The sequence below is a fragment of the Oenanthe melanoleuca genome, chromosome 20 (assembly GCF_029582105.1).
Source record: "Oenanthe melanoleuca isolate GR-GAL-2019-014 chromosome 20, OMel1.0, whole genome shotgun sequence".
NCBI lineage: Eukaryota > Metazoa > Chordata > Aves > Passeriformes > Muscicapidae > Oenanthe > Oenanthe melanoleuca.
The window spans coordinates 7,103,611-7,128,697 of NC_079353.1; the positions used below are offsets into that span (position 1 = coordinate 7,103,611).

Below are 25,087 nucleotides of genomic sequence, written 5' to 3' on the forward strand. Positions count from 1 at the left end.
ACAGCTCTGCCTCTCCCCACCCCTCCTGCCCCGGGATACCCCGGACTATAGGACATCCCTGCTTTTCCTATTAAACTGGTTGTATCTCAATCCTTTTACTATTTTATCTTTTTCAATTTTGTACCCCATCCCGCTGGGGGGGGGGGGGGGGGGTGTGTGTGAGTGAGCAGCTGAGGGGGGGCTGAGCTGCCTGCCGGGATTAAATCACAGCAGTACCTCCAACTGTGACCATCCCCTCGCCACTGTTACCCAGTGTCCCTGCAGCCCCGGGGACAAGAGACACCCTTGTCCCCACTGCACCCAACGGTCCTGGCTGCTATGGGTGCTCCCACAGGCGCAGGACAGGGTGGAGGAGCGAACTGTCGTCCCCCGGAGGGACAGGGACAGACAGGTACAGGCACTGCAGACAGATAGGGCAGGGAAGCAGACGGGAGAAAGCAGCCCCAGGTTTTGCAGGGCTGCAGCCCGCTCTCCCAGCGACACCCGGTGGGTGCTGGGGGAAGAGCTGCAATGAGACATCCTGGGGCGGTGGGTCCCGGGATGGGAGGGGAGGGGGTCCTGCTGGGGGTGACCAGGGGTCTGTCTCCTCACCCCTGTCACCTCCCGACCGGTGCAAATGGCTGATCCGCTGGTTCGCGGCTTGGTCCCCGCAGTGTTCCGAGGTGGGACAGCTGCCACATTCGGAGGTTTCCCAGCGCCCCATGACAACCCGTGACCCCGCAGAGATCCTGATGGGGTCAGGAACCGTCACCGGGTGACACTTGCACCTGCAAGAAGAGTCTGTGATAGGTGGGACACGGTTCAGGCGGGGACAAGGACAAAGTCCAGGACACCGCCAAGAATAATAACCCCCCTGAGCTGGAGACTGCCAGCTGGGACCAAGACGAAGAACACGGCAGGGCCAGGCTATCACCGTCCGCATCCGGAGGTGGTGACGCGCCCGCTTCACGTCACCGCTCCGGCAGCCAGGACTGGCTCCCGCCCGCGTGGTGCTGCCGGTTCCCCCAGTGCGCAGTGAGTTACCCTTGGGAGATTGCCGAGGGACCGGTCAGACCGGAGCCCGCTTCCTTCCTGCCTCCCGCTCCCAGCCCGGTGCCTCCCCGCGGGGCCGGGGCCACGGCTGGGTCGCTGTGCCTGCCGGGCTCAGCCCTGTGAGCCCTGAGTTTCCTCCGGCGGCCTCAACGCCCCGGGAGAGGGCTGGAGACGGCTCTGCGGGACCGCGGGGGCACGGAGCGCAGGGACACGGGACGGGAGAGTGCTGCCCAGCAGCGGGATAGGAGTGGGCAAGGGATGTGTCCGGAGCCAAGCTGACTCAGCTGGCTGGTACGAGCAGAGCCTGGGCTGCAGGTTGGGCTGCCGGGGCCTGTCTCCCGTGCCACCGGAGCGTGACGGGATCGCGCGGGTCCTGCCTGGGAGGGGACGGGCGCTGCATCGTCCTGCCCTGCAGATGCAGTGGGAGGTACGAGGCGTCCATTCCCAGCGGAGCAGCTGCCCAGGCCACTCAGCTCCCAGGTGAGAGCCCTCTTCACCCTGCACCCGGCTGTGCTGAGCCCTTCCAGGCTGCACGGAGCTGCAACGTGATCTGGCACAGGTTCAATGCCCTCCTGGGTACCGCACCTGCTGCTGCCAAGCCTCAGCCCTCCGGGATGAGACTGGGTGAAGCTCATCAGGATCCACACCCAGGGCAGTAGGGCACTGTATCATCACTTGGAGGGGGCAGGGGGGTCCACAGGGCTTGCAGAGGGCAATTTGGGGCTGGGTTGGGCTGTGGGTCCCACACCCCTACAACACGTAGGAGGGAAGCTGTTCTGCCAACACAGGCAGTGGTCACGGGAGGACAGGGCCAGGATCTGGAAGATCTCACCTCAGCACTTATCAAAGTCTCTCCCCACAGCACAGCAGTGTCACTCCCCGGCCCAGGCACCCAGCGCTGAGCCATGGCACTGCTCACCCACCTTCTGGCCTGTGCCTTCGGCATGGGCTCCTGGGTGGCCGTCAATGGGCTGTGGGTGGAGGTGCCGCTGCTGGTGACAGTGCTGCCAGAGCAGTGGTACCTCCCCTCCTACATCACCATCATCATCCAGATGGCCAACGTGGGACCACTCTTTGTCACCCTCATGAATCGCTTTCGGCCTGGCTTGCTGAAGGAGGTGGCTGTTATCTATGCGATCGTGTCTGTGGGTGTCATGGCCTGCTTGCTCCTGGCTTTCCTCTGGAACCATACGTCCCTCATTGCTGGGACATCCCACAGCATCCCTTTCCTAATCCTTACCTTCTTCCTGGCCCTGGTGGACTGCACCTCTTCTGTCACCTTCCTGCCCTTCATGATGCAGCTGCAGCCCCAGTACACAAGCACCTTCTTCATAGGTGAAGGGCTAAGTGGGCTGATCCCTGCTCTCATTGCCCTGGGCCAAGGCTCTGGTATCTCCAGATGCACCAATGTCAGCTATGAGGTCAACATCACCACTGGCAACGAGACTGTAGAGAGCACCATCTTCCGGCTGGAGACACACTACCTCCCACCCAGCTTCTCCACCCTCGTGTTTTTCCTGCTCATGACTGCAATGATGCTGACCTGCTTGCTGGCCTTTTTCTTCCTCACCCGGCAGCCCAAGGTGTGGGAGCTCTCTCAGCAGCACCTCTTTCCCAGCAACATTGTGCTGAACTCATTTGACCAGATTCTTGATGAGGGAGCTGACTCGCAGCTGAGCAGAGGCTGTTCATGGCCAAAGGATCCCAAGGGACCTGGGGATATCCTGCCGCAGAAGGTCTCCTACTCTCTAACCCAGCTCACCCTCATCTACCTCCTTGTCACCTGGGTGAGCGCCCTGACCAATGGGATCCTGCCATCTGTGCAGTCCTACTCCTGCCTGCCCTACGGACACACCACCTACCACCTGGCAACCACGCTTAGCTCCATGGCCAACCCCCTCGCCTGCATCGTGGCCATGTTCCTGCCCAGCAGGTGGGTTGCAGGGCCCTGGGGGTTGCAGCAGGGTGCACACCAGGGGCTCCTGCTCCAAGGGCAGAGGGTGTAGACACTGGGTGGGAGAGGGCCTGTGGGGCATCACTGCTCTGGCAGGACAGACACCCCAAGAAAGGAGGACGGAGCCTGCAAGGAGCCAGAATGTGCTGCTCACCAGGGACAGGTAGTGTTTTCCAGTGACACTCTCATGTCCTTTTCAGGTCCCTGACCCTGATGGTCATCCTCACCATGGCAGGGACAGGCTTTGGTGCCTACAACATGGCCATCGCAGTGATGAGTCCCTGCCCACTCCTCCAGCAGTCCCAGTGGGGCGATGTCATCATCGTAAGTCATGGTGTCCCTCTTGCTCAGAGAGGTTTTTGATGCCACACCTGGACTTGACCTCACCACAATGTCCCCACAGTGGGGAACCCCTGGACCTGACCACTTTTCCACCTGTGCCACCAGGTCTTCTCCTGGGTGCTGTTCACCGGGACACTCTCCTACATGAAGGTGATGGCCGGGGTGATCCTGCGGAGCTGCAGCCGCAGCGCGCTGGTGTGCTACGGGGCGCTGGAGCAGCTGGGCTCCCTCCTCGGGGCACTGCTCATGTTCCCCCTTGTCAACGTCTACGGCCTTTTCAAATCTGCTGACTACTGCAGCCTGCAGTGCCCAGCATGAGTGGGGTGGACACCCCAAAACCACCGCTCTTGCCAGCATGAACTCCCAAAATCAGGAGGGCTGGCTGGCTGGGAAGCAGCGCTGGGACCAGGACGGCTGCAGACACAGCTCCCTGATGGGCTCTGCCAGGGAGCAGCACCGCCAGGGCTTTGTCCCCAGCCTGGGCACGGGATGTTCCCATTATCTGAAAACAATAGAAGGTGTTTTACTCAGCTCTCTGCCTCCCTGCTGCCCGCATCCCCCATGCCGAGGGGGATATCTGTGCCAGTGCCCCCCACCTGGGTACCTCTCAATTGGGGCCATGTCCAGTCCCTTCCCCTGGGGAGTCTGACACCATTTGGCACTGTGCCCTGAAGCCCCCCTGGGCTCTGTGGGTGGGCACAGCCCCAGCTGCACCCAGCAGCTCTGGTGGTGTTCCCAGCCCTGTGCGGTGGCAGCTGCCCCCAGACAGGGGGTTTGTAACCAGCTGGGGGAAGTGGGGACAAAGGCGGCCATGGGGAGGGGAGTTTTGGGGAACATGGAACATTCACCAGGCCCTCAGCAGCTGGGGAAACTGAGGCACAGTGGGACTTGAGCGACATGCGTGATATTTGCCACCCTCTGCTATGACCCTCCTGCACCCCACTTCAGCCCTGCTGCACCTTGAGGTGGGCAGAGCTGGAAAGAGGCTGCAGCAGAGCCTCACATCAGAGCAGTGCGGGCACAGTGCCCATGGCACGGATGGCACAACACCAGTGCCAGGGTTGGCCCACCTGGTACCCAGCTGCCCCAGCCATGCCAGCCAGGGCGGGCGCCAGGTGGACACTGGGGCATGGCAGGCGCGGGATGGGACAGCACCCATGCCCTGCACGCGCCTGCGCCCCTTCCCCGGGGCACGAGGCAGCCGGGCCTTTGTCCCCAGCCCTTTGTCTGGCATCTGCTCCCTGCGCCGGCGGCAGCACCAGAGCACGGATTGGAGCCACTTCGGGGCTCCGGCTGCGACCTGGGCGCCTCTGGGAAGGACGAGACTGGAATACCTAATGGCCAGCAGCCCCCCAAGCTGGCAGTGGTGGGGGTCCTGCAGCTGAGGCAGCAGAGAGGGTACGAGGGAAGGCTCTGCTTCCTGGCACTAGTGGGCATCCTCTGGCTGACCCCACAGCCCGTGTCCAGGATCCATGGAGGAGGGGGGAGCTGAGCACCAGCGGGAGATGTGGGGGCACCACGGGGCAGCTTTTCTCATTCCTGTAGCAGGATATGTCCCTTGTGGGTAGACTGGGAGCTGGAGTAGGGACCTGACCTCTCTCCTCCTGCCCCCAAGAGGATGATCCTGCCCTTGGGAGCCCCCAAAACCCCTCACCCACAATACCCCCGCAGCTCCTTCCCTCTTGTCTGGGAAACAATTGCCTCCGATGGGAATTATTTCCATACAGCTGCTCAGGAAGGCACAAACCCGGTGGAGGAAGGCTGAGCCTTTCTTCTGGTGCTGCTCCCCCTCCCCACAGTGGCGGGGGCAGGTTTGGGGGGGCCCAGGCGCTGCCGTCAGCGCTATCAGCTCGGCAGGGCTGGCTGCGGTTATTACCATACATTATCGCAGTCCCCTGCCTCCGAAAGGAGCTGGGGCTGCTCCCCCCTCCCAGCCCTCCCTTCTCCTGCCTTTTACACTTAATTACCTCCCTTATTACACCGCAGCCTGGAGAGAGACAAAATCCCAGGGCAGCGGGCAGGCAGGCAGCCGGCAGCGGGCGGGCAGCGGGCAGGCAGCGGGCAGGCAGGCCCAACTAGGGCGTAAGTAATCGCCCGTTCTGCAAACGTGCCTGCCAGGAGAGAGCAAGCACACGCACGGATAAATAAATCAGGGAGCGAGGGCCGGGTGTGTGTGTGGGATGCCGCGAGCAGCCCGGCAGGCAGTGTCCCTTCGGGCCGCAGCCCTGCGGGAGAGGTGACCTTGAACTTGGCAGAGCCTTGACGTCAGGGCAGCGCTGCAGGGACAGATGGGGCTCGTGGTGCTGCCGGCAATCCCTGGCCAAGCACTGCCGGAGCAAGTGGAGAGACCCTAGCCGTCATGGGGAGCAGCCCTGGAATCGTGTAGGATGTGGAGTGCTGTGGATATGGGGTGCTCCGGGATGGGGTATGCTGTGAGCTATGGAATGCTGTGAGATGCTGTAGGATGCTGTGAGATATCAGATGCTCTGGGATGCTGTGGGATATCGGATGCTGTGGGATGCTTTGGTCTGTGGGATGCTCTAGTCTGTGGAATGATGTGGGCTGTGAGGTGCCCTGGGCTACAGGATACTGTGGGATGCTGTTGGATGCTGTGAGATGCTCTGGGCTGTGGAGTACCACACAAAGCAGTGAAGCAGGGGCACTGCGATGCAGGGCTGGCTCCAGATGTGGCTCTGGGCACAACTGAAGGAGCAGACATGGCTGTGAGCAGGCAGTCCCATGGTGCTGCCTGTGGGGATGCTGCTTTTGGTCTCCAGATCAAGTGCCACATCCCTGGGCAAAAGGGTTGGTGTGCCCAGCGCTGCCCCATGCCAGCCATGCCAGCGCTCTGCCTGCAGTGACAGCGGAGGCACCGTCCTTATTAAGTGCTGCAACACTCTTGGCATTGCACAAGGCTCAGGGAGAGCACGGCCAGCTGCCAGTCAGGTCCCTGTGTCACCCACTGGCCCTCAGATGGCACAACTCTGGCCTTCAGATGGCACAACTGCAGGGAGAGGCAGCCCTGAACCACCAGCTGCCTGCAGCGAAGCGCAGAGAGGAGGAGGGGGAGTGGGAGTGGGAGTGGGGGCTCCAATGAGACAAGGGGGGAGTAAGAGTGGGGGCTCTGTCCGGGAACAATGAACTGCCACGAGCCCAGCTATTGTTGCGGCTCCGAAGGTCACAGTGCTTCCTGCGGACTGAGAGTGGGACAGGGACATGGGAAGGGGAGAGAAGGTGGGAAAAGAGGAATGGGAACAGTGAGCAGGGATGGAGACAAGACAGAGGTGGGACAGAGATGAGAACAGGGAAGAGGGGAAAAGGTTGAGGGGAGAGAAAAAGGTACAGGAGAAGGGAAAGAGAAAGGGGGTCAGTGGAAAGGGACTGTGGACAGAGATGAGGACAGGGAAGATGGATAGGAATGGGAACTGGGAACAGAGATAGGAACAGGGAGCAAGGACAGGGAAAGGAGAAAGGGACAAGAAGCAAGAACAGGGATGGAGACAAGACAAGGGACATGAACGGGGACAGGGGACACGGATGGGGACAGGGATGGGGATGAGGACTCCCGTTCTGCAGACCCGTCCTTCCCTGGCCCCGGGGGCTGGAGGCAGGGAGACAAAGGCAGTGGGAGGCAGAGGCATGTGCCCCCCCACACCCCCCCCCCCCCCGTCTCCCCCCCGTTCCCCTGTGTCCCCATTGTCCGTGGCTGGGGTGGGGGGAGGAACAAGGGGGAGGGACCAGGGACCCCACAGCGTCGTGATGCCCGGGGCACCCCGCGCTGCCGGCGGCTCGGGGGGCTCTAGGGGGGCTCCGGGCGCGGGCGGGCGAAGCGGTCCCCTCCCCCCCCGACCGCCTGCCTTCCTCCTCCTCCTCCTCCCCCTCTTCCCCACCTCCTTCTCTTCCTCCTCCTCCTCCTCCTCGCCGCCCTGCCGCCTCCCCGCCCCTCGCACTCGCCTCCCCGCGCCTCTCCGTGCGCACCGCCGGGGCCGAGTGCCGGGGCCGGGGCGGGGGGGGCCGGGGCCGGTGCGGGGGCCGGGACCGGTGGCGGTGCCGGTACCGGAGGTGTCCAGCGCTGCCCGGCCCCGCCATGCCCCGCTCCTTCCTGGTGAAGAAGCTGAAAGCGGAGGCGTTCCCGGCCGCCGGGAACCCCGCGCCCCCCTACGCCCCCCTGGAGCCCCCCTACACGCTGCCCGGCCCCGCCGCCGGCGATGGTGAGTGCGGGGCCGGGGGTCCGGAGGGGCCCCCCCGCCTCTATTGTCTGTGCGCCCGGCGGGGTGCCGGGAGGGAGACACGGGGGGATGCAGGGCAGGACGGAGAGGGGGTCCCCGCGTTGTGTCCCGCGGCGGGCGAGGGGTGCGGGGTGGGGTGTGTCATCCTTCGTCGTTGTCTTGTCCCCGGCTCCGGGACCACCGGCCGCTGCCGAAGTTGGTCCTTGGGGAAACATCCCCTGCATGACAGCGTCAGCCCCGTGGGCAGCCCCGAGTCCCCCCAGGCCATGGGGAACTGGGGTGGGCTCCTTCCCACGACAAGTTGGGGGGGTAAGAAGCAACCGGTCTGCGGGGGCGGCGGGGGACGGCAGCCTCGCCGTGCCGGAGGGTTTCATTGTTCGCAGCGGTGCACCGAGCCCCCCTGGGAGCGCGGGGGGGCCCGGCGCCCGCCGGGGCAGGGGGAGCGGGGAGGGGAGAATAGGGGGTACCCCCAGCAGCGGGAGAGGTGCAAAAGGCTGGACTGGGGGTGGCCGTGTTCCTTGGAATCCCGTCCTGCGGGAGAACACTGGGGTGGGCTTGGAGTTCCCCAGGCTTGGCACAGCCTCCCAACGGGGCAGCCCGAGCACCTGCCCAGGAAGAGGGGTTGGCTATGGGTCGGGGGGTCTGTTACATAGGCTGGGGAGTCCTGGCTGTTCGTGGATTGGGAAACGGAGCTGGATGCGGGAATGGGCCTGATCCATCCACGCAAAGCTAACATCGCCTAGCCGCTGCGGCGCTTACCCCTCCTTTTCAAGTGCTTCCTAGCCCTTGGTGGGCTTTCCCTGCCAGGGGCCGGGGTGCGAAGCCTGTATGGCCTGGGGGTCCTCTGTTCCCCCCATCAACCAGGAGCCGGTGGGGGAGGGATGTGCTGCAGCTGGGCAGAAGCTGCCGACGCTGCTCTCCTGGAAATAACCTTGCTGCATGCTCGGAGGCAGCGTGAGAAATTGCTGAGCAGAGCGGTTTCTGCACAGCCCGCGCTGTCAGCACGGCGCGGGGGACGGGGGGGCCCGGCTCTGCCCCTGCCTCACAGCCCCCTCCCCACAGTAGGCACCCCTGGCCGCCACGGGACAAACAGCAGCATTTCCTTGCCAAGGGGTCCCATGAGTGATGCCAGAGGGTGTGTGGATTTAGGGGATGCTTAGCTGCAGCTGTGATGGGATGTCCCTGCTGCCCCATGGTGTGCATGGGTCAGCCCAGCTGTGCACTGACCCCAAGCCCCTGATAGTCCCTCTGTCACCATCAATGGGGATGAGGCCTCTGAAGCAGCTTGCAAGGACCAGTGTGCACAAGGCAGGAGATTGCTGGGACCATTTGGGGGTCTTGGAGTGTCAGTACATCCCCAAGATTGCTGGCCTGGTGGGAGGGGGCCTGCAGTGCTGCTCCTGCAGTGACCTTTGTGTGATAGCACAGAGGGACTGGGATGCCAATGCACCGCCCACTCTAACACTGGTTGGAAGTCCCACATACAGAGTAGTGTCATGAGCAGACTTGCACCAATGTCACATGTGTGTGACACCAGTGGAGTGGTACCCGAGCCTGGCTCCACATCTGGGGGGCTGTGGGTCGCTCAATTTGGCAGGGACATGGTACTGCTGCCCTCCTGGTGCTGTCTCATCTCCAGGGAATAGGTCCTGCAGGGACAGCAGGGAGGTGGGGGGCTTTCCCAGCCCCTTTGCTGAGGAAGAGGAGCCTGAAGCAGCCTCATCCCCCTCATCCCGGCTGCCCATGGAGCATAGCTCATTACTGGCATGGCCCCGGTGAACAATGAGCTCCCGGAACCGACAGCTGTCTGACGGCTAATGGCCCCCGGGGGCTGCCTGCAGCCAGGGCAGGCGCAGCTGGACGTTCTGCAGCTCCATCCCCAGTTCCCATCCCAGGCAGCCCTGCGGGATGGGACCCATCCTGCTGACAGATGCAGACAGGAGCCAGGGCAGGACGAGGCAGCTCTGGTGCTCAGTGGCTCAGCAGAGACAGGAACCAGTTTGGAGGTGACAATCCTGGTTCTGCACCTCCTATGGGAAATTTTAGCTTGTGGCTTTTTCCTGTCCCTGGTGAGACTGCTCTGGAGGGACAATGACTCCACTGTGTTTTTTCCACAGGGTACCTCCAGCACTGCCTGGCGCCAGCCGGCTACGACACTGACAAGAAGCAAGGCCTGCCACCACCGCCATCAGACCCAGCCTACGCACCCGGCCACGAGGAGTACAGCGATCCCGAGAGCCCCCAGTCCAGCTTTTCCGCCCGCTACTTCAATGGGGAGGCAGCAGTGACAGACAGCTACTCCATGGATGCCTTCTTCATCACGGACGGGCGGTCGCGCCGGCGCAGCGAGAGCCAGCGCCGTGGCAGCCACCGCCACTCCTGCCCCGAGTGCGGCAAGACCTACGCCACCTCCTCCAACCTCAGCCGGCACAAGCAGACCCACCGCAGCCTGGACAGCAAGATGGCGAGGAAATGCCCCACCTGCGGGAAGGCGTACGTCTCCATGCCCGCCCTGGCCATGCACGTCCTCACCCACAACCTCAAGCACAAGTGCGACGTGTGTGGCAAAGCCTTCAGCCGGCCCTGGCTGCTGCAGGGCCACATGCGCTCCCACACCGGGGAGAAGCCGTTCGGCTGCTCGCACTGCGGGAAAGCCTTCGCTGACCGCTCCAACCTGCGCGCCCACATGCAGACCCACTCCGCCTTCAAGCACTACAAGTGCAAGCAGTGCGAGAAGACCTTCGCCCTCAAGTCGTACCTCAACAAGCACTACGAGTCCGCCTGCTTCAAGGGCTCTGAACACAGCTGTGCAATAGGGAACTAGCCCCCCAACCCCTGTGGCACATCCCCATTCCCAACCTCATCCTTCTACCCAATCTCCATCCCTGCCCCCGTCTCATCCCAGACCCATCCCTATTCCCCTATACATCCCATCCTGTCCCCATCCCCATCCCTATCCCATCCTGGTCCCAGTCCCTGTGCCAGCACTCCTGCAGCTGCAGCCAGCTGGTTTGTTGCTGTGCTGAGGCTGGAGGAAACATCCCCACAGACTCACTCCCCATATGCTCCCTGGGAAAGGGGTCCCTGACAGTGGGATCCAGCTCCTTTCCCCTGGGTCCCAGAGTACCCCCGCAGCCAGGCAGGTCTCTCTGCGGGGGACTCACCTGGGGACCTCTTCCAGACCCAGGAGAGATTTTCCTCCCCTAGCTTGTGATTTTCACCTTTATTTATTTAATTTATTACTATTATTTATTTAGAGCTGCTGCTTCTCTTCCTGGGGGATCCCGGGCGAGAAAAGACACTTTTCTGCTCCCCGCTAGGAGCAAACCCTCTGCCTGACCCGAATCTTGATGTGACCACGGGCTGGTGTTACTGCCAGCTCAGCAGGACTGATGGCCACTGAGGCTAACAGAGGGCAGGGCAGCCAGTCAGCCTTGGACCCTGGGGTCCCTGCAGCCCACCACAAAGGGCACCTTGCTGCCCCTCTGTCCCATGGCACAGTGTTCACCCTGGCACTGCGGATTTTCAGCCCTGGAGTCAGGGAAAGAGCCAAGGGAAGAGTCAGGGGCATCCAGCAGAGATCCACAGGATACGTCCTCCGTTGACTCCCAGCTCCTGGCTTGGCCAGGCACAACTGCCCCTGCCACGATGATGGGGAATAGCCCCCCCAGGCAGGTGCAGTCCCCCTCACCATGTAAAGGGCTGGGCTGGCAGCTGGGCTGGAGACCCAGCCCAGGGGCAGGTAGTACCCAAACCCCCAGCCACCCCCCCATGTATCCCCAGCCCCTTCTCCAGCCGGCTCCCGGCTCCCTCGCCATTGCCCCCCACCTGCACTCAGGAGGAGGGGGTCAGAGTAGCTGTAAAGTTTGGGTGAGTCTATTTAAATGTTCTTATTTATATGATTTATAACTTATGCTTTTCACTATTTATTTGTCAAGACTGGCCGGGCCATGCCATCGCTGGCTCGCAGGAGGTGGCAGAGCTGCAGCAGAGCTGCCATGCCCAGGACACAGCCACGGCGACGTGGACGGGGACAGGACCCCGAGAGCGGACTGCGTGGCGGGCACGGAGGCAGGAGGGCACGAGCTGGCCCAGCAGCCCAGGCTCCACGTCCTACAAGCCCCCCACCAAAGGCAAAGCCCTTTTCCTTTGTCTTCCTTGCTGCCACGGGCTCCTGCTTTGCTCCGTGCCCCACGCAAGCTCAGTGGGGACAAACCAGCCACTCTATGCAACCTCCCAGCGGAGCGTCCCCGCACCGGCCCCGCATTCCGGACCGGGGCCCGACCCACGCCTCCGCTTCCTACCTCGGGCCGCGAGTTGCCACAGCCCCATCACCCCGTGCCGGTCCCCAACACCTCGGGACTCAGCCCGGTGGGGCTGCACTCGCGCACCCCCACACCGTCTTCCTGCGCCGTCTTCCTCCCTGCACCGTCTTCCTCCCGCTGCCTCGGTGCCTGTGTTGGTCACGGGTTGAGTGGGGATGTCCCTGTCGTGGTCCTTGCTGCCGTGGCACGGTGGCCCCACCTCTGCACCCCACAGAGGGGATGAGCATCGCCCTGGCCATGCGGGCACCCCACTGGGTTTTCCCCACGATGCCGGCGCCGTTCCGCGGAGCGCGGTGTCCTGAGGCCGGTAGGCTTGGAGCACTGCGCCGCTGCCCCTCTCTCCTGTAAATAGCAGATACTACAGCAATAATTTTCCGTGCATGATAGATTTTTTCTGCCAGGTTTTGTACTCGCCAGCCCCAGTATGACAAGTCTACTGAGATCCGGCCACCCGCAGTATTACTTGTAACGCAATTCAGGGATATAAAAGGGATTTCTGCCACTAACCATGTGTCTTGGGGGATTTGTATCGGCGGTGGCGGGTGGCGGCACGCGAGCTGCCAGCCTGCACATCCCACGGTGCCCTGTGCCCTGTGCGGGCTGGAGCATCCTGCACAGACCTGTCCCGAAGAGAGGGGGTGATGTCCTGGCAGCCCGTTGGGAACGGGTGGCTGAGGTGCCCGGAGCATCCCACGCTGCCCACGTGGCCCTGCCAGCCCTTCAGCCAGTGGTCAGCAGCCAGACAACCCCCAACAGTGACAAGGAGAGCTGACGATGCCACCCTGCTCGTGAGAGCGCCGGGGGCTGTGAGCGCGGCAGAGCGCTGACCTGGAAGTAAAGCGGCGTGTGAAATGCCGGCAGCGGGCGCAGAGCCCGGCGGGCAGCCCGGGGAGGGCGCCGGTAATGCTCACACACCCCCGGGGCGCTGCTGCGATGAGTGGGGAGAATTCTGTGAGCAAATTTTATTTGAACTCGCCGGTGGTGACAATCCAGCAGAGCTCCTGCTCTCAGGGGCAGACAGGCATTCCTGCTCCCCACCCCTCTTTCCTCATTCGTAGTTTCCTCTTTCCCAGATGTGGGTGCCAATGAGGGAAGGCAAATTAATTTTAGCATCCAGCTTGTCAGCAAAGACCTAGCTGAGCCCTGGGCTCCCAGTGACATCAGTGCAAACTTTCACAAAGTCATTACCAGATTCACCTTGCAAAAAACTAATTTCAGAGCCTCACAAATCCATCCCTGACCATCATCTGCATGCTTCAGAGTCAGCTCTGGCGCTGGGAACCCTCCATGACACTAGGGACACTAGTGCCCTCACTGGGAGCAGCCATCCCCTGTCAACGTGTCCCTGCTGTGGATTCAGGGTGTCCTGGTTGCAGCAGTCAGAGGGGTGGGAGACCCAGTTCTTCCTGGGAGCCTCTTCCCATTTGGAACACTAGTCTGAAGAAATGACCTAGAAAGACTCAGGGCTGAAGTTCTTCAATGCCTGCCCAGATGCAGAGCATCCCAGCATCACTGCTCAGCTCTGCAGTTGTTTCATGCCTCATCTTCCTTGCCGTGGACCCCACAGGGGTCAGCTCAGGAGGGAGGGGGCTCTGGGTTGGGGACGTGTTCCTGGTACAGCCAGGCAGTTGGGGGCATATCCCAACTCTCAGTTGCCAGATAATTCTTAGCGCCTGGCACGGCCAGGTGAGACCGCAGGGCCCCAGGGGCCAGGATAGGGACCCCCCCACACACGGTGGGGGCTCAGCTGCCGCGTGCCCACGGGTGTCCCATGGGAAGGAGGAGCCGAGGGCAGCCCTGACCGCAGGCTCTCCGGAGCAGGCAGCGGGCCAGCCGGCTCTGGCACCCGGCCCGGAAGTCTGTCCTGCCCCTTCACTGTGACTCTGCAAAACAGTGGGGCGGCGGCCGTGACGATGACGATGGCAGGGCAAGGAGGAAGCAGAGGGGGCTGGCTGGGCGTTGCACTGCTCCGGGCAGAGCGGAGGGCTCGGCTGAGCAGGACAGAGGGAGGCAAAGCCCGGCCGGCAGCCACAGCCATGGCTGAGGACGAGGACAGGAGCATCCACACACAGCACATCTCGGACGTGCACAACGTGCCCATGCGTGTCCTCATCCGGCCCATCCCATCAGAGCTGGATTCGGGAAAGGTGCAGAGCCTGATGGAGACCCTGCAGGTGAGCACAGCCCCCGAGATGCAGCCCCTCCTGCACCCGTTCAGGGGGCACTGCTGGGGAAACTGGCACAAGCCCGGGCACAGTCAGGTCGGGGGATGTCAGGACAGGTTGGCAGTGCAGGGTTGCGTTGCTCTTGGATGTCTCTCTCCTTTCCCAGGAGGATCCTGAGCGGGTGCCCCCCATCGACGTGCTCTGGGTCAAAGGCAGTGAGGGCGGCGATTACTTCTACTCCTTCGGGGGCTGCCACCGCTTTGCTGCCCACCAGGCACTCCGCCGGGAAACCATCCCCGCCAAGATCATCCCCTCCACCCTCAGCGACCTCCGGACCTACCTCGGCTCCTCCACGCCACACCTGCGCTAGCCCAGCACCCCGAGGATGCCCAGCAGCCCGCTCTGCCCCGTTGGTTCCGACCCGTGAACCCCTGATGAGGATGTGGGCGGGGTCCCCAGCCCTGGAGAGTCCCCAGGGTCCCTCCAGCCGGGATGGGTCATGGTCCCCCAAACTTGGAGGGTCCCGGGGTCCCTCCAGCCGGGATGGGTCATGGTCCCCCAAACTTGGAGGGTCCCGGGGTCCCTCCAGCCGGGATGGGTCATGGTCCCCCAAACTTGGAGGGTCCGGGGTCCCTCCAGCCGGGATGGGTCAGGCTCTCGCCGGTACCGGGAGGCGCCCGGCGGGGCCGGCAGGTGGCGCTGTTGTGCCGCGCTGTGCCGCCCGCGCGGACCGGGACGGGACGGGATCAACCGGGACGAACCGGGACGGAATGAACCGGGGCACGGCGCAATCGGGAATAGCCGAACCGTGATGGAACAAGCTAAACCGGGGCATGGCTCAATCGGGAATAGCTGAACCGGGATGGAAAGGGGCTTAACCGGGGCATGGCTCAAGCGGGAATGGCTGAACCGGAGCACACTGGAACTGGGACAAGTCATAGCTCATTCGGGGCACAGCTGAACCGGGAAGGGGTACAGGCGAACTGGGACACAAAAGAATCAGGACACGGGGAAGAGGCACAGCCGACCTGGCATGGCCAGTCCCCAACCCTCCCTCAGTGACTCTGGGCTCACGTGTTGTCCCAGTCTCCATGGGGAGACATCTGCAAAATCCTGTGGTGGGGACACCCACTGCTGCACCTGGAATAAAGATGATCAAAACCCCTGCATCTCCTTGGCGTAGAGGATGCTGAGGTTGGGAGCAGGGATGCTGTGGTCCAGCATGGCACAGCACGGCACAGCACGGCACAGTATGGTGGCTTGGCACCAGCAAGAGCAGTGGCTGTGGGCACACAGAACAAGGACAGATAGTTTGCAAGGGTATGGATGTTCTGTGAAGGAATGAATACTGTGTTGGGAGATGGATACTGTGCTGGGGGATGGATGCTGTGACAGGACAATGCTTTGCCAGCCTGCCCTGCCATGGAGCTGAATTCAGTGTCAGCTCAGGTCCAGCTGTGGGATGCATGCAGTCCTTCCATGATGGGATGCTGTCATTTCTGCAAGCACCACATCGTGAACCCACGTGCAGCCTGGAGAAAACGCCTCTAGCATCCCCTGGGCATCCCAGCATCCCTCTAAGTCGAGAGTCTCCATCCAGGGAGGGGAAAGGGCACTGACTCACTCACCACGCCGTGAGTCAGCAGGACTGGGACAGGAACTGCTGCCGGACATTTCTGCCCTGTCAGCCATGCTCCTCCCTGAACGGATCCTGTTCCCCTAGGGCAGAAACGGGGTGGGAGAGGAGGGCACGGCCGGAGGTGGCAATGCTGGCCTCAGACAGGGCACAATTTACCGCTGCCTCCACGTTTCCGCAGAATCCACTGGGGAGGAAAAGCAGGGTGGGCTGGGGGTGCTGGATGAGGGGAGGGGACCGGAGGGAGACTCCGAGAGCTGCATGTGCGGCATCAAAGCAGCTGTGTGCCGGGAGGAAGCCCTGCAAGCACTCACGGAGAGCAGCCCTGGCCCGCGGCTCCCTGATGGGCCATAAATTTCTCCTAAGAATTGTGGCGTGCTAAAAAGTTTCCTCTTGTTAGAGAGCGGGGGGTGGAGGGAGGAGGTAGCAGCTCCTGCCGCAGCTCCTGTGGCAATGTGAACATTTCCAGAGTGCCCCCAAACGGGTGTCCCAAGGCAGGGACTGATGTCTGCCCATATCCTGTGTGCCCCCACTGCTGGGCGTCTCACCCGAACTCTGTTTGCCCTCTCTCACGGGCTTGTGCCCCTCATCCCTTGAATAAGAGGCAGCTCAGCAGAACTGGGAATTCCACAAAGTGGGAATGAATTGAGGCTGCCCAGATCCTGCAGCTCCTTTTCCTGCAAGCCATGGGAAACCTGTTGCAGGATCTGCTTTTCCATCCCCTTGCAAACAGTGCCCAAGGTCCGTGACCAGGGTGTCCTGACATCACTCCCAGGGCTCCCAGGCAGCAGCTGCGATCCAGGACCTGGAGCTGTGTCCAAGCTGCTGTGTGAGCATCTCCAGGGCTGACCAGTGCATCCATGAGTCTGGCATCGTGCGGGCACTGGGAGCTGGGGGTGCTGGTGCCACAATCCCCTGCCTGACACAGGAATGGGTCTTTCCAGAGCCCTGCATTGCCTCCATTTATCCATCCTCCACCTGTCCCCCTTCCCTCTGCCTGACCCGCGGGTCTCTGGTGTCACCGGCTGACAGCCGATCCGGCTGCCTCCAATCCATTCGTTCCAGGGCAGGAACAAAGGCGCTTTGTGGGCCCCCCCAGCCCGGGCCGGGTGGGGGGGGGGGTCCCAGCTCCGGAACTGGGACAGACTTCCCTGCACGACAGGCGTGTAATGCCTTCCAGACCAGCAGCCCCAGCCCTCAGGTACAGCCCCGGGGGCAGAGGGGGCCTGGTGCTTCCCACACTGCCTGGGGACCCAGCAGGTCACCCTGATACAGCCCTGATCCAGGAAAATGGGGAAACTCTCCTGTTCCCCCAAATGCCCAGTCCCTATGGGACTCACGGCTCCTCGCCATCTGGGGGGCTCCAAGGGGCTCCAGGGGCTCCCAGATTTGTCATCTCTGGTCTCCCAGTGTTGGGAAGCAGGGACAGACTCCCCTGGGATGAGACTCCTGACTCACTGTACTCAGTGCCATACAGGACACAGCTGGACTCGAAGGCTGTGTGTGCCCAGCTGGACAGAACTGAGCATTTGGGATGGAGCAGCTCCCAGGCCTGTGGCCTCACTGGCCTGAGCACCCTGAAACTGGGGATCCACAGGCAGAGGAGCCAGTCCTGGACATCTCCCAGTGCCAAGGTCTGGTCAGGCACTGTGGATTTGGGGCATTCAGTGGGATGGGATGGGGTGGGATGGTGTGGGTGGGTTGGGATGGGATAGGATGGGATGGGATGGGATGGGATGGGATGGGATGGGATGGGATGGGATGGGATGGGATGGGATGGGATATGATATGATATGATATGATATGATATGATATGATATGATATGAAAAGGTGGGATGGAATGGGATGGATGGGATATAGTGGGATGAGATGGAATGGGGTTGAATGGATCAGTCCAGCACTGCTTCACCAAGGCTCAGCAGGATTAGGCCCAGTGTCCTGGTGGCCACGTGTTCCAGCACTGCCTTGGGTCTGGAATCCATTTGCCTCGCTGGTTGTGGTGTTTTCCCAGAAGGGCTGGAGCGATCCCATGGGGCCAGGGGCAGCCCTGGCCCCTGCCCCATCTGCTCCCTGTTTATTTTCTTACACTTAAGTATCACCTCGAAGATAAACACTCCCTGGTGTGGGGGGCAGGGGGTGTTTCACTGGCAGCAGAGGCAGGACCCAGCCCTCAGGATGCCCAGCACTCTGACCCCACAGTGCTGCCAAGCACTGCCTGGTTGGGCTGGGGTCATGGCTGCAACCCCATGCTCAGGCCATGCCTAGTCCTTGCTGGATGTCCCATGCAGGATCCCATGAATGCCTGACCCACTGCCTGGTGCTGACCTCTGCCCGGGGGTCAGTTAGCTTGGCTGGATCACGTGGGAGAGCTGTGATGCCAAAATCCACCATGTCCTGGCACCCACTCAAGCTGGCAATAGGTTTGTGATGCCAAATTCAACTGCACCTCACGCTGCCTGCCTAAGTCAGAGCCCAGGTCACAGTGCTGGGGGAGCTGGGGGGGCCAAGGCACAGGGGCTCACGTCCTGTACCAGATGTCTGCCAGGCAGCACAGGAAAACCTGGCTGCTGCCCTGCAGCCACAGCATCCGCAGGCAGCTGGATAGACAGGGAGCCGGCAGTGTTCCCTGCTTCCCATGGCTCCTTCTGTTCTCCCAGTCAGGGATGTCAGCTCCTGTCCATCCATCCTGCTGTGTGCAGCATTTGGCCAGGCGGTGGTCACACATCCACACGTCTGTCCCAATGTGGGGATGTCACTGCAGCGGGAGCTGGTGGCATTCGGGGTTCACATGGTACCCACAGACACACATCCACATCCACAGGCAACTGCACAAACATGTGCCCACACCCTCATTCTCACATGCATCCCTGTGCACACACACATGGATATCCACATCCATGCATGCTTAGATGTACAGATGTGTGCAGCTGCACACGCACACACTCATGTGTGCACACACGTGTGCTGTCCCCATCCCACACTGAGCCATCTCCTGTCTGCTGCTCTTTGCCTGCCTGTGCCCTGCCATATTCCAGAAAGCACAGGCCACCAGCACCCCACCTGTGGCCATGCCCTCCAGAAAAGCCCCAAAATTGGCTGGGTGTGGGGACTGGGTGACCCCCCCCCCAGCCTATCCCTGTCAGCTGGTGGCCATGTGTGGGACGTGCAGCTGAGTACACAGCCCCTGCCATCCGTCTTGCTGCCTGTCAGGGCCAGGGACTGCTGTGGACTCCCAGCCATGGCTCAGCAAGACTCTGGGGTGAGAAGGGGACAGAGTGGAGGTTCCACTCTCTGTACAGGCACCTGCCTTCTCCCTGCCTGTTCACTGCCTGCTCCCTTCCTGTTATACCAAGGGCCTGCCTATCTCCAACTTTGGCCCTGGCACTGCCTGCACGTGCCCTTTTGTGGGGGTCTGCACCTGGGCAGGGGCTACAGAAGAAGGTAGGAGTCTCTCATGGGAAGCGCTGTCAGTGCAAACACAGTGCAGACCCCTGCCCATCCTCATCCCCAGGAGGATCCCTGTCCCCTTGCTCAGCCCTGCATGTCCCCAGCTCCTGGTGTGGCCCTGCATGTCCCCAGCCCCAGCAGGACCACCAGCCCCCAGCCCATTTCTCTGCCCCCCATAGTGTGATTTACAGGCTCTGCACAGGCAGACAAATGGTGAAAGAAAACAGGGTAGGGAGTCCCTGCAGCCAGGGGCTGCCTGTGCCCCGCAGGGGGCAGAGGAGCCGTTTGCTCACAGCCTGCAGGATGGGAGGCAGTGAAGTGGTGCTGGTGCCAGGCAGCACAGCTGTCCCTGTCATGGTCCAGCAGGCACAAGCCTTGGCAGCACTAGGAGAGTCCATGGGGGACCCAGGCCCCAGCAGCCATACCACAAGCTGCAGTCCTGCAACCATAGACTGTTGGCCATGGGGCATTGAGGAACATGATGCCACCCCATTCCACGCCCCCAAGGCACCCCACTGACCACCTCACTGGGGTGTTTATGATATGCCAGCTGCATTCCATGGCCACTGTCTCAGCCCTGGCAAGCCTCCAAGATTTCCCTCAGCATCCCTCTCTGGCTGTGGAGCTGCTGGACAGTGGGGACTGCAGCTGGCACTGCCAAGTCTCCCAGCCACATCCCCAGCAGCCCTAGGGCCATCAGCCAGGATCCAGGTCCTGCCCTCCACATGTTTTTGCCACTTGACCTGCATCACGCCTGAAGCATCGTGGAGGAGGAGGGAGGGGAGGAAGGCAGGCAGGAAGCCTTCTGCCTGCTTGGTTCAGCTGGCTACTCCCCTGCCGGCTCCTGGGAGGGTTGGGCTCAGTGCAGGGGGGGGCTGAAGGCAGAGTGGGACCTTCATAGACCTCTCTGGTGAGCAGGAGCAGGGCCATCTGTGGTACTGAGTGTCAAGGTATGACAAGGAGACATGGTCAGGCTGGGAAGCACCCCCAACCCTTCCCAGGACATCGGTGAATCCTGCTGCTGCCAGCTCATCGCTCCCCTCTCAGGAAGAGACTCTGTGTTTCCACTGCCGGCACACACCTTCCTCCTGGGCGGGAGGAAATGCTCCTAGCAGTGCTGCCGGCAGTGCTGCCCATGCGTCTCCATGTCCACCTATCCCCTCCCATGGTGGGCAGGCACGGTGCCAGGGAACAGAGGAGCAAGGAGCTCTTTTATTGAGGGTGCAGGGCTAACTGTCCTTGCTACTCCCTGCCAGTCCCGGGCATCCTCCTGGGCACAGACCTTGTCCCAGTGGGGCATGGCAGGGTGTGGGCAGCGGCGTGTCCCCCACTGGCATCCCTCTGATAAACACCCCAGACACCCACCCCACCAGTGCCACCCACTCGCGGTTGCCTTCCCCATCCCAGCTGCTGTGCCCCAGGTTCATGTCATGCCACCCTGTGCAGGACCCAGGGCTGGCAAGGCACAGCCAGGCAGGGGCTGGGGACACGCTGCCTGTGGGCTGACAGCGTGTGACATCGTTCTGCAGGTGCCAGAGGCCACGGCAAAGGGAGCGCTTCTTGGACAGTGGCCCTGGCACTGCCACGGTTCAGCACAACCATGGGCATGACCCGGGGTCACAGAGCCCGCAGCCAGGCTAGCGTGCCGGAGCGGGGCCAGGCCAGCAGCCAGAGCCAGCACTGGCTCTCAGGGCTGGGGTGAGGATGCTGGCCGCTGGCCGCTGGCCGGAGCTCGGGGGGCCGGCTGGGGGTGGGCTCCGGAGCCAGCCCCTCCCCGGCCGTATAAATCCCGATTCCCCCTGCAGACAGCCGTCCCAGCCCTGCTCAGCTGCCGCGGCGGAGCAGCAGCGGGAAGGCGTCCGGAGCCGCCGTCGCAGCTGTGCCGGTGGGGGCAGGCTCCCCGCAGCCCGGGGGGTCCCCCCAGCAGGGCCGGGGGTGCGGGCGGGCACCCCACCATGGCCTTCACCATGCTGCGCCCCGTGGCCGCCCGCGTGCTCTACCCCGACCTCAGCATGCTCTCGGAGGACGAGGAGAACCGCAGCGAGAGCGACACGTCGGACCAGTCGTTCGGCTGCTGCGAGGGCGCCGAGGCTCGCCGCAAGCTGCCGCGGAAGCCGGGGCCGATGGTGATGGTGAAGCAGAGGCAGGCGGCGAACGCACGGGAGCGGGACCGGACCCAGAGCGTCAACACGGCCTTCACCGCCCTGCGGACCCTCATCCCCACCGAGCCGGTGGATCGGAAGTTGTCCAAGATCGAGACCCTCCGCCTGGCCTCCAGCTACATCTCCCACCTGGCCAACGTGCTGCTGCTGGGCGAGGGCTGCGAGGACGGGCAGCCCTGTTTCAGTGCCATCTATGGCGCCAAGGGGGACCTGGACAGCAAACAGCCCCGCAGCATCTGCACCTTCTGCCTCAGCAACCAGCGGAAAGGGGTGAGCGGGGTTCTGGGATGGGTTAGGGTTCCTCCTGCCCCTCCTGGTCTGAGTGTGGCAGGAGGCTCAGCATGTCCCCAAGGGATGGAGGGCAGCAGACCCTGCCTGGGCTGAGCAGGGCAGGGTACTCGGCATGGCTCAGTGAGAACCACAGCTTCTGGCTCCAGCTCCCACTGGAGGTTTTGGCTGCTCCTGGCCAAATCCTGCTTGTAGCCACACGCCTACAGCTCCTGCTCACGTCAGAGGGCTGGGCTGCTCCCCCACGTCCATCCGGGCTGGGAGGTCTCAGGGGTTAAACAGTCACCCCGGAGCTGGCGGCATTGGTTGTCCCAGGGGAAGCTTAGAGTTCGCTGGCTGACCCCATCCCCGTCCTCATTCCCATCTCCATACCCAACCCTGCCAGCCCACCAGCTCTGCAGCAGGGCTACTCCCAGCAGCTCTCTGATGTGATGAGGACAGGAAGAGCCCAGCAGACACCCCCTGAGGGGGGCCATCAGAGTTCCCCATCAGTGTTCCCAGGCAGGGTCTGCTGGCAGCACCAGCACAGCTCCCACACGCCTGAGCTGGGCCATGGCAGAGCAGCCCTGCCCTGCCCACACAGCTGGTCCTCCCCAGCAGCTCAAGGAACACCTTTCCTGTGGTGAGCCCACCCTGCTGCCCATGCCAGGGTCCTGGGTGCCCTTGACCATAGCTGTGCAGGATATGAGGTACAGAGTGAGGGGCTGGAAGCTGCCCGACCTCTTGGACATGCTTTGGCAGGGCTGTGCGCAGGGCCTGCTGTACTTGCCACTGTCCCCACCGGCCTTCAAGATGTCCCATGTGTGACCCCAAGCAGTACGATCATGGGTCACACTCCGGCCCTCACAGCTTTTTGAGCTTTTGCTGCTCCAACCCAGTTGGGTTCCTGCCACCCACCTCTGCAACCTCTCCAACCCTCCTAGGGTCCTCCAGCCTTGGTCCCTGGCAGAGCTGGGATCCTCTGGGCTGCTTCCTGGGGCCAGAGCCAGGGGTCTGGCACAGTGCTGGATCCCCCAGGGGACCCTGTGGAGGTGCTGTGGCTGGGAAGCTCCTGCTGGAGGGCAATGGGGGGAGCTGGGTTGCATCCCAGCCCTGAGGCTGGGCTGGAAAGGGGCTGTGCTGGGCTGGAAATGGCCAGGGCTGGAAATGGGTTGTACTGCACTGGAAATTGGCTGTACTGGGCCATGTTGGGCTGTGCAAGGTTGGAAATAGACTGGGTTGGAATGGGCTCTGTTGGGCTCTGCTGATCCATGCTGAGTTATACTGGAATGTTCTGGGCTAAATCTGGAACATGCTGGTGTGTGCTGGGTTATACTGGGCAGTACTGAATTGATGTTCTCATAAACTGGGAGGTAGAACTGAGCCTCCCCATCCCAGTTTGGACTGTGTATGTCTCTCTAGGGCTGTGGATCTGTCTGGGGCTGTGTGTCTGTCCTGGGGTGCTACTGGCCATGGCCACAGGTCTGAGCCCAGTGATGCTGAGCAGCCATGGGAGCTGTGCAGGGTGACAAGGCCAAGGGGAACCTACCTTCGAGGACTCCACCACAACACCCACCTCCCAGCCATCCACTCAACCACTTGTCAGGCACAGCCCCATCTGTCTGTCTGTCCACTCCAGGCAGCACAGAGCCACCCCAGGACTGAGCCACTGGCCATGTCACAGTGGGTCCCCATGGAGGAATTGGTGTGGCGGACAATGGGCAGGAGCGGGGTGCCCCCCACCCAGACATCCCATGGTACCTGCAGCTCTCCTCCTCTCTCTGCAGGGCAGTCGGAGGGACCTCGGGGGCAACTGCCTGAAGGTGCGAGGGGTCACGCCCCTGCGAGTATCGCGGAGATGAGCCGGGGTCCGGCAGCACCCACCTGAGACAGCGGCAGAGGCAGACGGAGCCCGCACACGCCAGCCCAGAGACCGCAGCGGGGAGGGAGGGAGCTGCTCACCCGAGGTGGCAGCGGCCGAGCCCAGGCTAGCAGCACACCGACACTGGCCCTGGAGCGGCAGGGGGGCGGGAGGACGCTCCCGTGGCCGAGGCTGCCCAGCGGGGCAGGGCCGGGGAGGGGGGTCCCCGCACCCCAGGGCTGGACTGGAAGGGGCCTGTGTGTGGCCGGCATCGAGGCGCTCCGGGGGAACAGTGTCGTGGCCCTGGGGATGCTGGTTGTGCACGTGCAGCCGCTTGGAAAATAAAACCTTATTTTTCTGATAGGCCAGTGCCTGCCTGCTACCCCAGTGTGGGGTTAGGTTGGGATCCCCAAGACAGCCCTGGACCCCCGGCTCTGCATTGCTGCTCTGTGCCATTGGAACCAGTGTGATCATCCCAGCCCTACCCACAGTGCCACTCCTGTGACACAGTGGGATTCACATGGGGTGAAACCCCTGGGTGAGCTGTCCCTGTGTCCCTAGGTCCTGATGACAGCTTTAGCCCCACAAAGGCTGCAGAAGTCCTAAGGGGGTCAGTGCCATGCCATGGGATGGGGATGGCAGCCCCATGCTGCAGCCACAGGTGCCCAGGTGGTGGGTCGGGGTTGGTGTAACTGCTTTTGTGCCTTGCCCTCCATTTGGTACATCATGACTGGTGCGTGTCACTGCCATTGCAACTGCCACCATCGCCACCACTGCCGCCAATACTATGACTGCCACCAGCACAATGACTGTCCCTGCTGTGACTGCCACTGCCACCATGATGACCATGCAGAGCCTTGCACAGTGGTGCTGCAGGCAGCAGCACCTGCACAGGGTCAGATGGGGACATGGGGGGTTCCCAGGCCAGATCCCCACATGGGATTCTGCTTGAGGGGGCTGGACTGCTGGGCTGTGCAGACAGCTGAGCCTGGGAATGGTGCTGTGCTGGGGCTGGCGGCTCCCAGGGGCCAGCATATCCCACGGATCAGAGGCATCTGTGGACGGGCGGCTGGGGGCTCCCCCCAAGGGCTGAAGAACTGGAGCTGCCCTATTTCCCTGAGGTCCAACATGGAGCAGGGGGAGCAAGCTGGGGGTCCCGCTGGAGCCTGTCCCAGGCAGGGGCTCTGTTGGGATCCCATGGCACCTCTTGGCCTCCTGCTCACGGAGGTGAGCCTGCCCCAGGCTCCCTCCCCCGGGTTTGATTTATGGAGCTGACAGCACAGTGCAGCTGTGAGAGCTGCTCCCAAGCAGGGACCGGGGTGGGTGGGAGAGGTTTGTTCTCAGCGTGGCTAATGTGTCCCAGACCCCAATAAACAGCCGTGAGATTCTCCAAACAGCCCAGGACACAGAATCCCTGCCCTCAGGTTTATCGGGGGGCAGGGGCCATGGGGGATGCTGTGCTCTGCAAACAACTTGACTTGCACATAAAAGGGAACCATCCTCATGAAGTAGGGGCTCTGGAGGCCCCCAGGGGGTCAGCAAGGGCTGGTGGTCCCAGTGCTGGGGGGCACAGCAGGTCCCAGCACTGAGTGTATAGGTCCCTGTATGTCCCAGGGCTGAGCACCAGTGTCCCAGGATGTCCCAGTGCCAGCAACTGGAGCCTCGA

General features: G+C 62.5%; 4 protein-coding genes across 7 annotated transcripts; all 4 read left to right on the forward strand.

The window, feature by feature from the left end:
- The first annotated feature begins 140 nt into the window (after positions 1 to 140).
- Positions 141 to 3,858, forward strand: SLC52A3 (solute carrier family 52 member 3). Of its 3 annotated transcripts, none has more exons than XM_056507362.1 (4): positions 141 to 1,014; positions 1,895 to 2,965; positions 3,187 to 3,310; positions 3,434 to 3,858. In XM_056507362.1, exons 2-4 carry the CDS (start codon positions 1,938 to 1,940, stop codon positions 3,644 to 3,646), a joined length of 1,365 nt encoding a protein of 454 aa, XP_056363337.1. In that variant the 5' UTR covers positions 141 to 1,014; positions 1,895 to 1,937; the 3' UTR covers positions 3,647 to 3,858. The 3 variants fall into 3 exon arrangements, with proteins under 3 accessions (XP_056363337.1, XP_056363336.1, XP_056363338.1); XM_056507361.1 differs by having other exon boundaries at positions 961 to 1,512; XM_056507363.1 differs by lacking the exon at positions 141 to 1,014 and adding an exon at positions 1,037 to 1,512 and having other exon boundaries at positions 1,900 to 2,965.
- A 3,501-nt stretch (positions 3,859 to 7,359) lies between these two features.
- On the forward strand, positions 7,360 to 13,354 carry SCRT2 (scratch family transcriptional repressor 2). Of its 2 annotated transcripts, XM_056507628.1 has the most exons (3): positions 7,416 to 7,543; positions 9,520 to 9,524; positions 9,675 to 13,354. In XM_056507628.1, the coding sequence occupies exons 1-3, from the start codon at positions 7,416 to 7,418 to the stop codon at positions 10,379 to 10,381; spliced, it is 840 nt and encodes a 279-aa protein (XP_056363603.1). In that variant the 3' UTR covers positions 10,382 to 13,354. The 2 variants fall into 2 exon arrangements, with proteins under 2 accessions (XP_056363605.1, XP_056363603.1); XM_056507630.1 differs by lacking the exon at positions 9,520 to 9,524 and having other exon boundaries at positions 7,360 to 7,539.
- On the forward strand, positions 12,150 to 16,058 carry SRXN1 (sulfiredoxin 1). Its single transcript, XM_056507824.1, has 4 exons — positions 12,150 to 12,189; positions 12,694 to 12,782; positions 13,601 to 14,056; positions 14,214 to 16,058. Exons 1-4 carry the CDS (start codon positions 12,150 to 12,152, stop codon positions 14,415 to 14,417), a joined length of 789 nt encoding a protein of 262 aa, XP_056363799.1. The 3' UTR covers positions 14,418 to 16,058.
- A 4,868-nt stretch (positions 16,059 to 20,926) lies between these two features.
- On the forward strand, positions 20,927 to 23,784 carry TCF15 (transcription factor 15). Its single transcript, XM_056507707.1, has 2 exons — positions 20,927 to 21,563; positions 23,348 to 23,784. The coding sequence occupies exons 1-2, from the start codon at positions 21,087 to 21,089 to the stop codon at positions 23,420 to 23,422; spliced, it is 552 nt and encodes a 183-aa protein (XP_056363682.1). The 5' UTR covers positions 20,927 to 21,086; the 3' UTR covers positions 23,423 to 23,784.
- The last annotated feature ends 1,303 nt before the right edge of the window (positions 23,785 to 25,087 follow it).

Bases quoted from the DNA above. Each gene is read 5' to 3' on its own strand.
- SRXN1 (XM_056507824.1), top strand. From the start codon at position 12,150: ATGCCGGCGCCGTTCCGCGGAGCGCGGTGTCCTGAGGCCG. The intron at 12,190-12,693 runs GTAGGCTTGGAG...GGGGGCTGTGAG, and splicing joins AGCGCGGTGTCCTGAGGCCG to CGCGGCAGAGCGCTGACCTG. The intron at 14,057-14,213 runs GTGAGCACAGCC...CTCCTTTCCCAG, and splicing joins GCCTGATGGAGACCCTGCAG to GAGGATCCTGAGCGGGTGCC.
- SCRT2 (XM_056507628.1), top strand. From the start codon at position 7,416: ATGCCCCGCTCCTTCCTGGTGAAGAAGCTGAAAGCGGAGGCGTTCCCG.
- TCF15 (XM_056507707.1), top strand. From the start codon at position 21,087: ATGGCCTTCACCATGCTGCGCCCCGTGGCCGCCCGCGTGCTCTACCCC. The intron at 21,564-23,347 runs GTGAGCGGGGTT...CTCTCTCTGCAG, and splicing joins TCAGCAACCAGCGGAAAGGG to GGCAGTCGGAGGGACCTCGG.
- SLC52A3 (XM_056507362.1), top strand. From the start codon at position 1,938: ATGGCACTGCTCACCCACCTTCTGGCCTGTGCCTTCGGCATGGGCTCC. The intron at 2,966-3,186 runs GTGGGTTGCAGG...TGTCCTTTTCAG, and splicing joins GCCATGTTCCTGCCCAGCAG to GTCCCTGACCCTGATGGTCA. The intron at 3,311-3,433 runs GTAAGTCATGGT...CTGTGCCACCAG, and splicing joins AGTGGGGCGATGTCATCATC to GTCTTCTCCTGGGTGCTGTT.